The sequence below is a fragment of the Leopardus geoffroyi genome, chromosome X (genome assembly GCF_018350155.1).
Source record: "Leopardus geoffroyi isolate Oge1 chromosome X, O.geoffroyi_Oge1_pat1.0, whole genome shotgun sequence".
NCBI classification, from domain to species: domain Eukaryota; kingdom Metazoa; phylum Chordata; class Mammalia; order Carnivora; family Felidae; genus Leopardus; species Leopardus geoffroyi.
In genome coordinates this window covers 126,894,860-126,909,170 of record NC_059343.1, presented here as the reverse complement: position 1 = coordinate 126,909,170, position 14,311 = coordinate 126,894,860, and the positions used below count along the sequence as shown (strand labels likewise).

The 14,311-nt window shown below is 62.1% G+C and overlaps 1 protein-coding gene across 3 annotated transcripts; it reads right to left on the bottom strand.

The window, feature by feature from the left end:
• Window positions 1-3,088: 3,088 nt before the first annotated feature.
• DUSP9 (dual specificity phosphatase 9) lies at window positions 3,089-12,552 on the bottom strand. Of its 3 annotated transcripts, none has more exons than XM_045473173.1 (4): window positions 12,389-12,552; window positions 6,628-7,029; window positions 4,880-5,329; window positions 3,089-4,565 (listed from the first exon to the last, which is right to left on the bottom strand). In XM_045473173.1, exons 2-4 carry the CDS (start codon window positions 6,992-6,994, stop codon window positions 4,240-4,242), a joined length of 1,143 nt encoding a protein of 380 aa, XP_045329129.1. In that variant the 5' UTR covers window positions 6,995-7,029; window positions 12,389-12,552; the 3' UTR covers window positions 3,089-4,239. The 3 variants fall into 3 exon arrangements, with proteins under 3 accessions (XP_045329129.1, XP_045329130.1, XP_045329128.1); XM_045473174.1 differs by having other exon boundaries at window positions 12,399-12,505; XM_045473172.1 differs by lacking the exon at window positions 12,389-12,552 and having other exon boundaries at window positions 6,628-9,576.
• Window positions 12,553-14,311: the final 1,759 nt, after the last annotated feature.

Genomic DNA, 14,311 nt, shown 5'->3' with positions numbered 1-14,311 from the left:
TACTGATGGAGCCACCCAGGTGCCCCTATTTGTCTGTTTTGTATCTTAAATTCAACATATGAGTGAAGTCATATGATATTTGTCTTTCTCTGACTGACTCATTTCACTTAGCATAATACCCTCCAGTTCCATCCATGTAGTTGCAAATGGCAAGATTTCATTCTTTTTGATTGCTGAGTAATATTCCATTGTGTGTGTGTGTGTGTGTGTGTGTGTGTGCCACATCTTCTTTATCCATTCATCCATCAATGGACATTTGGGCTCTTTCCATACTTTGGCAATTGTTGATGGTGCTGCTATAAACATGGGGGTGCATGTGCCCCTTTGAAACAGCACCCCTGTATCCCTTGGATAAATGCCTAGTAGTGCAATTGCTGGGTCGTAGGGTAGTTCTATTTTTAAGTTTTTGAGGAACCTCCATGCTGTTTTCCAGAGAGGTGACACCAGTTTGCATTCCCACCAGCAGTGCAAGAGGGTCCCTCTTTCTCCACATCCTCGCCAGCATCTGTTGTTGCCCGAGTTGTTAATGTTAACCATTCTGACAGGTGTCAGGTGGTATCTCATTGTGGTTTTGGTTTGTGTTTCCCTGATGATGAGTGATGTTGAACATCTCTTCATGTGTCTGTTAGCCATCTGGATGTCTTCTTTGGAAAAACGTCTATTCATATCTTCTGCCCATTTCTTCACTGGATTATTTGTGGGTTTTTTTGGTGTTGAGTTTTTAAAAAAATTTTTTTATGTTTATTTTTGAGAGAGAGAGAGAGACAGAGACAGAGCACGAGCAGGGGAGGGGCAGAAAGAGAGGGAGACACAGGATTGGAAGCAGGCTCCAGGCTCTGAGCTTCAGCACAGAGCCTGACACGGGGCTCGAACTCACCAACCATGAGATAATGACCTGAGCTGAAGTCAGCACTCAACTGACTGAGCCACCCAGGTGCCCCAGTGTTGAGTTTGTTAAGTTCTTTATAGATTTTGGATAGTAATCCTTTATCTGATATGTCATTTGCAAGTACCTTCTCCCATTCTGTGGGTTGCCTTTTGGTTTTGCCGATTGTTTCCTTCACTGTGCAGAAGCTTTTTATCTTGATGAGGTCCCAATAGTTCATTTTTGCTTTTGTTTCCCTTGCCTCTGGAGACATGTCAAGTAAGAAGTTGCTGCAGCCAAGATCGAAGAGGTTTTTGCCTGCTTTCTCCTTGAGGATTTTGATGGCTTCCTGTCTTGTGTTTAGGTCTTTCATCCATTTTGAGTTTATTTTTGTGTCTGGTGTAAGAAAGTGGCCCAGGTTTATTCTTCTGCACGTCGCTGTCCAGTTTTCCCAGCACCACTTGCTGAAGAGACTGTCTTTATTCCATTGGATATTCTTTCCTGCTTTGTCAAAGATTCATTGGCCGTATGTTTGTGGGTCCATTTCTGGGTTCTCTATTCTGTTCCATTGATCTGAGTGTCTGTTTTGTGCCAGCATCATACTGTCGTGATGATTACAGCTTTGTAATACAGCTTGATGCTCGGGATTGTAATGCCTCCAGCTTTGGTTTTCTTTTTCAGGATCGCTTTGGTTATTCGGGGTCTGTTCTGGTTCCATACAAATTTTAGGATCGTTTGTTCTAGCTCTGTGAAGAATGCTGGTGTTGTTTTTGATGTTATTTTGATAGGGATTGCTATGCCTAGATCCTTTAAATTAAAATTTCAGCCTGTGGCTCTAAATTCTCAAGGGCAATATTTCCTTTGTCCCCTGCCTCCCACTTCTACCCAGGTCCAAGGTCAAAATAAACGAATATCCTCACCTCTTTTGGTGGGGTATATATATATATATATATATATATATATATATATATTGGTCACCAATTGTAGTTTTCTGCTGTTGCTGTGTCAAGTTGCCACAAACTCAGTGGTTTTAAACAGCAAAACTTTATTATCTTACAGTTCTGGAGGTCAGAAATCCCAATGTAGATCTCACTGAGCTAAACTCAAGTTGTCAGCAGGGCTGGGTTCCTTCAGGAGACTCGAGGGAAGAATCTGTTGTTGTTTTGCCCTTTTCCAGTTTCTACAGGCCGCCTGAATTCCTTGGCTCGCAGCCCCTTTGTCCATTTTTGAGGCCAGCAATGTAGCCTCTCTCCCGTGTCTCTCTGGCTCTGACCCCTGTTTCCACTGTCGCATCTCCTGTCACTCCCCTGCATCTGTCTTTCCTTTATAAAGATGCGTATGATGGCATTCGGGGCCACCCGGACATTCCAGGACAGCCTCCCCATCTCAAGACCCTTGGCTTAATCCCACCTGCAATGTCCTTTTTGCCATGTAAGGTAACATATCCGCAGGGGCCCAGAGTTAGGAAGTGGCCATCTTGGGGGGCTGGTATCTTGCGAAGCACGCGTATTGACAGCATTGCCCTTCAAGAGTACTGGCTTTATATGGGGGCCCAGGCATCACCTCCTGGCTCCCATGGGTGGCGTCCGGATAGCCATAGAGAGAGGGTGTGCGAGGAGGAGGGTGGCCTGGGCTCCTGTTTCCTGGGTGTAGATGCCCCTGGGACAGGACCTAACCCAGGAGCTGTCTCACTCCTCTGGACTCAAGGACCCTCATTGTTTCTGACCTTGGAGCCTTCCTCTTATTTTCCCAGCAGCTCGGCCGTTCATTCAAACGGTTTTAGGGGCTCTGGTGCAGGAGGGTTTCTCTGGACACATGGTCCGCACTGTTCATGAAGTCTCCACTACGCCCTCTTGCCCTGTCCACAGCTCCAGACACCCAGCCCCACTGGGGTCTGTTGTTTAGTGCCCCCCCCCCCCCGCCCCGGCCTCCAGGAAGTCGGCTCTGACTGGCAGTCATCTTTGGCTCGCTGCTGAGTCCCAGTCCCTAGCGCGTGTGGCCCAGAGCCGAGGCTCGACGGGTCACGAGCGAATGGGCAGCTCAGCCGGAGGTTGGGCCACCTGGCCGAGTGGGCGCGGGACGGGAAACAGTGCCATGGGGGTGGGGTGGCGCTCAAGTCCCCGACCAGCGCAGCACACGGCTCGGCACTACCGCCCCCTTATGCCGCCTCCTTCCCCACCTTCCCCCAAACCCTCCGGGGTGCTCTGGAAGCAGCTCTCTCTGTTCAGTATCTTACATAAACTGTTTATTCAAGAACAATTAAAGAAAGCAACTGTGGTGCGGATTCCCCGGGGTGAGATGGCCGGGCCGGGTGTGTAAGCAGGCTGGTGTGCGTGTGTGAGCGCTGACACGCGGACGCGCGTGCGCGCCGCCCACGAAGGGCGTGGACTGCAATGAATGACTCTGTATATGCCGCTTGGCCCCTTCCCCGCCCCCCCCCCAAACCAACCGTGCCTATGTGGGGCCCGCCGCAGCAAAATTCAGGCCTTCTTCTTCCCCTTCCCCGCCCCCAGCTCTTGCTCTGAGACCCCCATCTCCTCTGGCCGCGGTTCGACCACCCTCAGTCACAAAGAGCTCCAGTGATCCCGTTAAGACATCTGGGGGAAGAGGGAAAAAAAGCATCTTTTCAAACGTCAAGTGGATAAACAGGGCGCCAGATGTGTGGCCAGGAACCCGCTCAGCAGCAACCGGGCCAGCGCCCTCCCCTGTGGCGCCCGGCAAGGAGCCGCCCCGAGAGGGGCTGTCCGCATGGACGCTGGGCTGCCGGTGCACCTCCAAGCCTCAGCCCCTAGAGGCCCGAACCCCGGGCAGAGAAGCGGGGAGGTGACTACACCGGTGGTGAACCCTCCCCGTAAACAGCCGTCGGGGGACAGGGACGGACTGGGAGCGGGCCCCTGCAGCACATGAGGTGGCCAGCGCAGGGGCCCGCCCTTCTGAAGGGGGAAGCCACCGGAAGGCTCAAGGCCCAGGAATAGGCAGCCGCTTGGAATGGTCCCTTGGAATGGGAATCCCCCCAACCCTACCCCCCCCCCCCCGAGAGAAAAAAGTAACAGTCGCAGAAGAGGCAGGTTCTGGAGCGTGATTCCGCCCCGAAAGCGGCGCGGGTCAGGCTGGTGGCCCCGGGCCCTGCTTATAGGCACATTTAATAGGACTCCCGTGGATGGTTCAAGTGGGTAGGACAGGTCTCTCCCCGAGGCCACCCTGGAGGGGCTCCTGGCTCCAGCCTCTTCCCCACAGCCCTCCCATGAGGTATTATGCTCTCCCCCCTCCCCAACTCGCTGCCTCCCTCTTCTGCCTCCCCCCAGCTCCCCCCCCGCCCCCCCCCCGCACATGGGTGGTCAGGGGCACCCATGGGGGGGGTGTGGAACGGCACCCTATGTGGGGTCCAGCTCAAAGACACCATCGCTGGTGGGGGTGGTGAAGAAGGACGGTGGGTCGGAGGCGGCTGACTCCTGCCCCCCGCTGCTGCGTTCACGGGCGCGCCTCTCCTCCAGCCGCAGGCTCCGCTCGAAGTCTAGCAGCTGCCCCATGAAGTTGAAGTTGGGTGAGATGTTAGACTTCTTCCTCTTGACCAGGTCGTAGGCATCGTTGAGTGAGAGGTGGCGCTTCTGCATGAGGTAGGCCACAGTGACGGTGACAGAGCGGCTGACGCCTGCCAGGCAGTGAACGAGCACCCCGCAGTTCTGCGACAAGGCCTCATCTAGATGGGGGCAGAGTGGGGGTCAGTGTGACCTGTGGGCCCCGCTCCGCCGTCTTGGAACCGAGTGGCTCTGGCCGGTTTGGCCTGGGAGCCCTGTCCTGCCTGAGGAGTCCAGGGGCTTTCGCTGGTGGCCTCCGGGAGCTGGTGCCGGCACTGCCCGCCCCCAGAAGTGCCGCTCCGGTTTTGGGCTCTGCGGACGGCAGCCAAGTGCATCATGGGGCCCTCATGGGGGAGTGAGAGAGGCCAGGACCCAGGCCTGGGGGGGCAGGGGGCAGGGGGGCAGAGGGGCAGAGGGGGGGGCCGAGCAGACTCACCAATGAACGCGATGGCCTCAGGAAAGAACTGGGACAGGTTCTGGCTCCAGTGGTCGGAGATGGGGATCTGTTTGTAGTGAAACTCGCCGTTCTTCTCGAAGACGTTAGGCAGGTTGGGGGTGACGTTGAGGATGTAGCGGATGCCCAGCTTGGCCAAGCTCTCCACGTTGGCCGAATCCCGGGCACTGCCCAGGTAGAGGTTGGGCAGGATCTGGACAGGGAAGGATGGCAGCAGCCCCCCTGGGGGCGGCGTGGCACCCTCCGAATCCAGGCCACAGCTCATGGAGTCGCGGTCAGGCTCGGATTCCGCATCAGAGTAGTCCGAGCCCAGGCACAGGCCGCCCAGCCCCACCACTGGGCTGGGCACTGGGGCTGTGCTTGGGCCACCCCGGCTGCTGAGGCTGGTCTCACACAGGTGGGGGCACTCTGCCTGGAATCTGCTGAAGCCACCTGGGAGGGGAGAGGAGGACCGTCCTGTCGATTCGGCCACCTGGGCAGCCAAGCACCCCTGGCTGGGGATACAACTCCGACACCCGAGGGGGCTTGCAGAGGTCCCCAAAGGGAACTCAACAGTCAGCAACCTGGGGCGCCTGGGTGGCTTGGTCGGTTAAGCGTAGGACTTCGGCTTGGTCATGATCTCACGGTCCGTGAGTTCGAGCCCCACGTCGGGCTCTGTGCTGACAGCTCGGAGCCTGGAGCCTGCTACGGATTCTGCGTCTCCTATCTCTCTGCCCCTCCACTACTCATGCTCTGCCTCTCTCTCTCTCTCTCTCTCTCTCTCTCAAAAATAGATAAACACTTTTAAAATTTGTAAAAAGAGGAAAGGCTCAGATGTGAGTTCTGTCCCTGGGTGCTTCCCCCATCCAGCTCAAGCAGGAGCACCCAAGAGGCAGGAGCCTGAGAGCGAGCACATCATTCCACCTGGGTCGATTCAAAGTCCCAAGAAGTGAGCATCTCCTTCGTGTATGGATAACTATTTTCCCGGGCTAGGTGTGGGGCCTGGATATCTGACGCTTTATAGGTTTCTGTGTCCCCGTGCATTCAGAATAGAGCAAGGGACAACAGTCCAATGACCCGCCTTGATGGGGAAGTGGGGAGCTGGCTCTGCAGGCTCCTGGGAACCCTGTCCCTACCCTGGACCTCTGGGTGTGTGTTTGGCTCGTCAAGGAGCCAACAGGCCTGTATCAGCCTATCCCTTTCCGTCCCCCAGCCCGTGGCTATGATGGGACGGGTCTCTGCCTCCTCCTACCTTCACTGCTTTTCTCTCTCTCTCTCTCTCTCTCTCTCCCACCCCCCCTTCCCCACTCCGGAGCCTTTGGAGCCTTTGCAGAGCGGGGATTTGTCCTCTTGTGCCCCTGCCTCCTTTGCCGCGGCAGAGCAGCTGCCGGGGTGGGGTGGGGGTGGTGACGTCCTCCCGGGAGATCGGGAGTCCGCACTTGGTACTCTATTGTTGAGCGTCCCCTGAGGCAGGGCTGGGCAGGGCAGGGCAGGGCAGGGCAGCCCGATTCTCCCCATTTTCCAGACTCAGAAACTGGGGCTCTCCAGGGCGAAGGACTTGCCCCAGGTCTTTCTCAGGGGAGAGGGGATCTCAGCTCCACTTTAGGTAAAACAAGGCTGGGCTTGCCCAGGGACAAATGCATTAGGAACCACCCCCCCCCCCCCGGCCCCCGGGAAGCTGTGGCCCTGCGAGCCCCCGGGGGCCCGGGGCCCTTCCCAGGCCGGTGCCCCGCGCCAGCGCCCGCACGTACCCTGGAGGTAGTATGCCAGGTAGCCTTCCTCGCGCAGCTTCTGCAGCAGGGTGCCGAGCACCGAGTCGGCCTCCCACTCGTCAGCGTCCGCCTCCCCGCGCCGGTGCCGGCCCCCGCCCTGGTCGTACAGGAGCACCGGGGCGGGCGGGGGCGGCTGCAGCGGCGGCCCGGGCAGCAGCGCGCGAACCGACAGGGCCCCCCGCCGCAGGCGGCGCAGCAGCAGCGCGGGCAGGGCCACGCTCAGCGCCCCGCCGATGCGCGCCGACTCGTACAGCTCGCGGCTTCTGCAGTCGAGGAGCAGCAGCCGAGGCCGCGGGGGCGACAGCTCCCGCCGCAGCCACAGGCACGAACGGCCCAGACCCTCCATGGGCTCGCGGCTCCCGGCCCGTCCGCCCGCCGGCGCTGCGGAGAGAGGGGCAGGCGCGCGGCGTGAGCTCGCGTCCCCGGGGCCCGGCCGCCAAGGGGCCGAGACGTGAAGCCCACCCCGCATGCCCAAGGCGGGCGCCGAGAGCCCCGCAGGGACACCCCTGCACCGCCCGCTTCTCTTCTCACGCCCCCTCCCTCGGCGAGGACGCGCGGAAGGGCGCCTCGAGCCCTCGGAGGAGGAAAACGCCCGGCGCGGCGGCCGGCTCCCGGAGGGGAGGAGGGAGAGGTCCTCCAGGAGAGGAAGGCCGGGTGTCCGATGGGCCCGCGGAGCGCCGCGGGTCCTTGGCCGGCCCCCCTCTGGGGCAGCCTGAGGCTACGGCCACCCCGCAGCACACCCCCTCCCCGCGGCTCTCACTTGGCCTGCCCGCAATCGCTCCCCAAGTTCAAGCTTCCGACTTTGGGGGGGTGTGTGCCGGCAGAGGCGGCCGGGGGAGTAGAGGTGGCGCCGAAGGGATGGGCCTGAGCTGGCCTCCTCGGAGCTGACCCGGCCCCGGCGGCGCCCGGGAGGAGGAAACGGGAGGCAAGAGACCTGGAGCGTGATCGCGCGGCGGGCTGCCGCGGGCAGACGTCCGAGCCGAGGCCAGCGCGCGACGCGGGGCTCGGTTTCCCCCGGTAGGGCGTCCCCGGGCCCGGCCTCCGGGGAAAGAAGGCGGGGTGGCGAAGCAGGCGCGCACGTGGACGCTGAGTCCCGCGCAGCTCTCCAACCGGCAGCTTCCTGGCGGCGGGACCCAGCTTCCACCTTGGAAGCCGCTGCCTTTGGACGTGGAGTTGCTGTTTGGAGGGGCGGGGCAGCGGGGGCGGGCTCAGGGGGGCCGGCGAGCCAACGGGTGCCAGCGAAGCAGTCGGGTGGGCCCCCAAGTGGCGCGCTGAGCGGGGGCTCGCACCGAAGCGGGACCGGGCCGGGGCAGAGGCCAAGGGCAGGTCAGGGGCCCAGCAGGTGACCAGCCTCAGTTCTTCTGCCCAGCTGGAAGCAGGGGGGAGGGACAGGGATAAGAGCCCAGTGCCCCTGCCCCAGAAGCTGCCGCCCAGCCCTACTCACTCGTTGACCCTGGACCGTCACGTCCACTGACTGGACTTTAGTGACCCCATCTCTCTAATGGGCTCATCACAGCCAGCACCTCGAGCTACTGTGGGATGCCACTGAAATCATGGAGGGGAGGAGGAAGCCAGACCAGAAACCCATTGCTGTCTTCTGGCCCAGAACTCTGCCCAAGGGCTAGGAGGACAGATGACAGCTTCTGGGCACCCGCCCCACCCCCACCCCCCAATAGCTTCCCTCACACATGGCCTTAGCCAGCCAGGAGCCCTGAGTCCCCAGTCCCTAACTGAGGTGCTCTGCTCTTAACCACGTCACTGTCCCAGGAATCATCCCTGGCTTCTCCCTCTGCCTCCTCCCTGGTCAAGAGCCAAGTAGTTTCGACTTAAATTCATCTCTTACACCTGTACTCTGCCCTCTGCTCCCCACAGTGAGGGCTCGCGCTGGCCAACTCTTGACCAGGTCCCCGTCACAGCCTCCAAAGCCCTCTCTCCCTGCCTCCACATCATTTGTTCATCAGAGGCCAGTGGCCTCCATACCTTCCATGGACACAGGATGATGAACAGGCAGGACACACAGGGTCCCTGCTCGCTCGGCACTCCCAACTTAGCCGCACAGGTCAGTAATAGGGAGACTGAACGCGGTAACGCGGGGTGTGGTAAGTGTCCCTTCCCTGCTTAAAACCCATCAAAAGCAAACACCAGAGTTGAAGGAAAATGTACAGCAGGTAAGATAAAGCTCATACAAATTAATCAAAAGGTTAAGGCTCCAATAAACGTGCAAGGAACCAGAAAAGACCGTGCGAGGAAAGAAATGCAACCTTTGGGGGAAGAAGTTTCGACCTCAGGTATGGAGGGAAGGCAAACAAAACAACACAAAACAAAACAAAACAAGGTGACGGTGGAAAACAAGGTAACACTTCCCACCTAGTACATTGGTAAAATGTTCTCAAAGTGAATACACCCAGTGCTGCTCTTATCTGCATGGCCCTTCTGGAAATTGGTTTGGTAACAGGCATCCGGAGCTAGGAAGAAATCCACACCCTCTGGCCGCTGCTCGGAATCTATCCCGAGGAACTAACTAAAAGAAGGCAGAACTATGCACACAGGGTGGGCACCACAAGATGTGCAACTAAGGCGGGAAGGACACAAAAGCATTGGAGGGCGGACGTTTCGGATAATTAAGTTCAGTGCCACCTACGAAGTCTCCTCTGTTCATCAGAGCCATAAAGGAAGATGAGACAACTCAGGAAGGAATACTAGGGACGGGACAGGTTGTTGGGAGCCGGGCCCTCAAAGGGGCCGCCATTGTCCCCCCTCCTTCCCTCCTCCCTTCCTGGCCCAGCGGGGCTGCCTGGGACTCTTCTCTGGCTACAGCCCACGGTGTCCTGGCCTCTGGGAGTCCAGGGATCCAGGGGTCGTAGGGAGCTGGGCCGTGCCCTCCTGCTCCCCAGCCCAGGCCTCCGTCCTCTGTAGCCTGTTCAGATTCTGCTCCTTTTCCAGACCCCCCCCCCTTCCCCTCGCCCTGCCAAGGCGCCCTCCTCTGAGCAGCCTTCCTGTAGCCTCCTTGGTCTGTGCTCTAGGCCTCAGGTCCCTGACGCTGCAATGTCTGGGAGCTGCTGCAGATTCGGAGGCTGCGGCCAGAGCGGGACCCACGCGCACTACGCCCCCCCCCCCCCCGCCCCCGTGGTCTCGCCTGCTCCAGGGCAGGGACTCTGTCTTCTGTCCTGTCCTTTCCCTCACATCCTAGCTCCCAGAGGCAGAGGTGGGCTGCCACCTGGACTTGGGCCTCAAGCCTCGGGGCTCCCTCCGGGCCCGCTGCAGCTGGGGAAGGAACTCTGGGGCAGGCCTGGTTGAAACTGCCAAGGACTTCTGCAGTGTGCCCGCCTGGAGTGCCTGGCTGGGCCGAGTTGTGGGCGGTGGCAATGCTGGACAGGGAGGTGGAGGGGTGCGGGGCGGCCAGCCCCCCTGTCCTGGGGAGTCAGTGTGGCTGGAGAGAGGGTGGCCGGCCCCTTAAGGGGTAGGAGCTCCTGAGGTGCCCAGGCATGCTTTCTAGAGAGGGATCCCTGGAGGAGGCGAGGGGAGCCTGTCTGGGAAGAGGAGGGTGGGGGCGGCCTGGGGCGTGGGAGGGAGGCAACTTCAGCACCGGTGGAGGGAGAGGAAACTTGGCTCCAAGAAAGTCTCCCGGAGCGGGGCTGTGCCGGAGCCTGTGACTCCCAGCGCCTGACGAGGGGCTCCCCTGCGCGCCTGGCGCTGGACGGCTGCGGGCAAGCCCCCCCATCGGGTGAAAAGGATCAGGAGGAGGGGCCGTGTTCAATCTCGCAAGTGAGTACTCAGTGCCCGGCGCCAGCAGCGCCCGCTGCGCCAGCCGCAGGACAAACTGGAACCTGTTGCCATCTCCGCACTGCGGGGCTGAGCGCAGCCAAGCCCCCCCCCCCCCCCCGCCGCCCCGCCCCCAGCGACCCTGGCCGGCCCGCCCGCACTCGGGGTTCCCCGTAGCACCTGCTCTGGGCGCCGGCCCCGCCCCGCCCCGCGGGCTGGGAGCGTGCTGGGCTGGGGGAGGCAGCGCCGTGCGCCCGGCCTCGCGGAGGCCCGCACGGCGGGTGGAGCCAGGCCGCGCGCTCGCCGCAGGGTGGGAGCTGAGCCTGCCGCCCCGGTCCCGCCGGGCGTCCCCGGCCTCCGCCCGACCCGGCCGGTGCCCCTCGGAGGCGGCGGGGACGCGGCGGCCCGTAGGCCCCGCGCGCGCCGTGTGCGCCCTCTGGTCTCCCGGAGCCTCTGGAGAGCGGCGCCCCGCCTCGCCCGCCACCCCTCACCCCGAAATGCACGGTTCTCTCCGGGCCGAATGGCGGGATTTCGGCTGTCGCGGCCCAGTCACATGGCCAGGAGGAGCACAACTCCCAGCGACAGCGTTCCTGCCAAATCCAGTGTCTTTTCCACCAAATCCACTTTCCGCCGGGGATGGCTTTCTGCTTTTCCTGGTCGGTGTTCTCGCTGGACTGGGAGTTCCTCCAAGGCAGGAGCGGGCCCCACGCTGGCCCCAGCCCCCAGCGCAGGGCTTGGCGTATGCCCGGCGCTCCCGGAAGAAATGCTTGTTAACAAAGAAGGCGTGAATGAATGAAACCAATTGTTGCATGAGGAAGCCCTGGGGGGTGCTGGTCGTGCTGTTTCTCCCCGCGGGTCACACCCCCCCCCCCAACACACACACACCACGGACACGCACAGGCACACATGCACGCCCAGCCCTGCCCTCACGGCACACCCGGAGAGGCACACACGCTGTGTCGGACTCCCGTCCTCCTGGAGCCGACCTACTACGTGCCTGTTCGGCAACTGGCGTTCCTTTGGTTCCAGATGGGCTGCCTCCATTTCGGTGCCCGCCTCTCCCTTCCTCCTCCCCCAGCCCACATCTAAGTATGGTACCTTGCACCCCAAGTGCCTGCTTTATCTCTTAGGGAAGAGGCCAGGCCAGTCGCTGGGGAGACTCAAGGTCTGTTTAGGGAGGCACCTGGCAGGGATGCGAAGACTGCTGCAGCCTCTAGAGCCCGCGTGCCAGGTGTCAGGGGTGGCGGTGGGAGGGCCTCGGGGACGTGCTGGGGGTGTTGGGGGGGGGGCTATCTGCGATGGGGCCGGGGAGCGTAAATCCAGCAGGCGTGCGTACGTGCTGGGGTGTGTGTGAGCGTGCACGCTGGGGATGCTAGGGGTGTGTGCCTGGGGAATGGGCCCGGCGTGGGGTGTGGGGAGCCGGCTGCTGGGGCATGAGTTAGTTCTGGGGCTTCACTCAGGGGTAGGTGGGTGGCAGCAGTGTCTCTGGGCTGGGAACGTGGGTGGAGTGTCTGTAATGAGCATATGGGGAGTTGGAGATGGTGGTGGCACCGTGAGGGGAGCTATGTTAGTGCAGATATGGCAGGGATGGATTGTGTGTGTGTGTGTGTGTGTGTGTGTGTGTGTGCGTGCGCGCGCGCGCCTGGGTGTGTACTGGGTCTGGGATGGGTGCTAGCCTGAGTTGGGGGCAGCGCTGGCTGGTGGGCTAGGGGCTGCTGCTGTGCTCACTGCAGGGACTAGGTCTGCGGTGCGTGGTTGATGCGCGCGCGTGCAGAGGACAGGGAGGTGCAGGGGCGGGATGCGGGGGGTGTGCGGTGACAGGATCCAGTGGGTCGCACAGGGGCGCGTGCGTCGGCCGCGTGGGCTACGCTTTGGCAAGACTTTGGGGTGCAGGGTGGAGGAGCTCACGTCGGAGGGGGCGGCCGGGCTGGGTGGGGGTGGGGTGGGTGGGTGCCGGGGAGCCGCGTGCTCCGCTCACCTCCGCTCACCTCCGCTCACCCCGGATCCGCTCGGCTTCCAGCGCCGGCTACGCGCGTCGCGGCCGGGAAGTTTCCGAAGCCCAGGCGGCGGGAAGCGCCACCGCCGCTGCCGCCGAGCGTCACCGGAGCCTCAGGCGGCGGCCTCGCCTGAAGCCGAGGGGCCGCCGCCGCCGCCGCCGCCGCCGCCGCCGCTGCGGAGGGAAACTCCAAATCCCGCCTCCGCCGCCGCCTCCTCCCTTCCCGTCGCCGTCTTCTCCGCCCCCTGCCCAGGAGGGGCGATGTCGCCGGCGGCGCGCAGGGAGGGAGAGGGGAGGGACCGCGCGGCCTGCCCGGCGTCTCCCTCCACCTCCCCCGCCCCCGCCCGCCTTCCTCCCACCTGCGAGACGGTCCGCTCTGCCCGCCGCGGACCCTCTGCGCGGGAGGCTCGCGGCACGGGGTCCGCGGGCTCAGGGCGCGGGAGTGGGGTGGGGAGACCCGACCCAGGCTGGACCTGGGCTGGGGGAGGGTTGCCCCGAAGACTCCGTGCTGGCGCCTCTGCTTCCAGCGAGGGAAGCGAAGGGGCCCGTGGAGGACCGGGCACAGCTGGGCCCCTGGGGCCACCTCCTACTGCCACGCGGGAGAGGGCATGAGGTCCGTCTGACTACTGCAAATCCACCCCCCCCCCCACCCCCGCCCCCAGCTCCCAGGTCCCTCCGCACTGTCTTCTCCCTTTCTCGTGTATCAGATTCTGGCTAATAATAATAGCGTTTGAGCCTCAGTGCCTGGAAGGGGTGGAGCCAGGACGTTGGGGGAGGGCCTGAGAGGGGGCCTTGTCACCAGGCCCACTTTGCTTTCTTCGGCACCAAAGGCCATAAGCATCTCCATCGAGGGCCTCGTTTTGTCCTTACGCCAGGCTGGGAGTCAGAGGGGATATGGCTAGGGAAACTGAGGCACTGGTTTCCTGGTGTCACACGGCGACATGGCGGGGGAGCCCCACCGGCTTCAGAAGCCCCAGCTGAGTGTGTGGGGAGGAGGAGGCGGGGAGGAGCACAGAGGGGCTCCCACGTGAGTCATGGGTGAGTTGGCCCCCCCCTGGAATGGGGCACAAGGGATGCTGAAAAGCGGCATGATTGCTGTGGGCTGCTGTAGACCAGCTTCTGGCAGGGTCTCCCGTGCCTCTGCTCAGGGAGATCAGAGTGAGGCGAGGCGAGGCCAGGCTGGGGCGACATCGAGAGGGAGGCGGGCAGGGCTGGGATGCCAGCAGCTCCATGGATGAGGGGGCAGCCAAGGGAGGCCTGGCTGCCTGGCTCCTGTCTGCAGCACTGCTGAATTCCCCTGAGTCATTTCCTGGAAAAGAGAGGACAGGGGCAGCTTTGTCTCTGGTGCCTCAGTTTCCTCATCTGTACAGCTGGGGGGAGGGGAGGACCTCATGGTCTCCCAGGGCCCTCTGGGACTGGCCTCACTGCGGTTTGGACCCATGAGATGCGGCGAGCAGAGCCCAGCTGCTGCCGCTCTGGCGGACCCGCCTTGCCCTTTGACCCCTTCCAGCCTCAGCGGGACGCTCGCTCTCCCAGCCCACCCCCTGCTCTGGCCCCTGGGCCTTCCTAGGTTGTATCTCCTGGAGGTGCCTCCGGCACGCAGGCCCAGGGAACCCCAGAGCCAGGCTGGCACTTTCTTCTCCCCTTCGGCGTCAGGGCTCCGGGGGCCAGTGTGGAGCCAAAAGGCCGTTAACAGCACCTGACAGGCGAGCAAACCAGGCTGTGCGGGGGCCCTGCTGCTCCGACCCTGTGCTTCTCCGACCGGCCCGCATGTGCTGAAAACACACGGAGACCACAAAAGATAAGGCTCTGTTGCCTGCCCCCAACGCCGCCCCCCTGCCCCCCACCCAGGGCCCTGCCCCGGCCCAAGGCACTCAGTCAGCCCCCCGGCAAAGACTCGGTGAG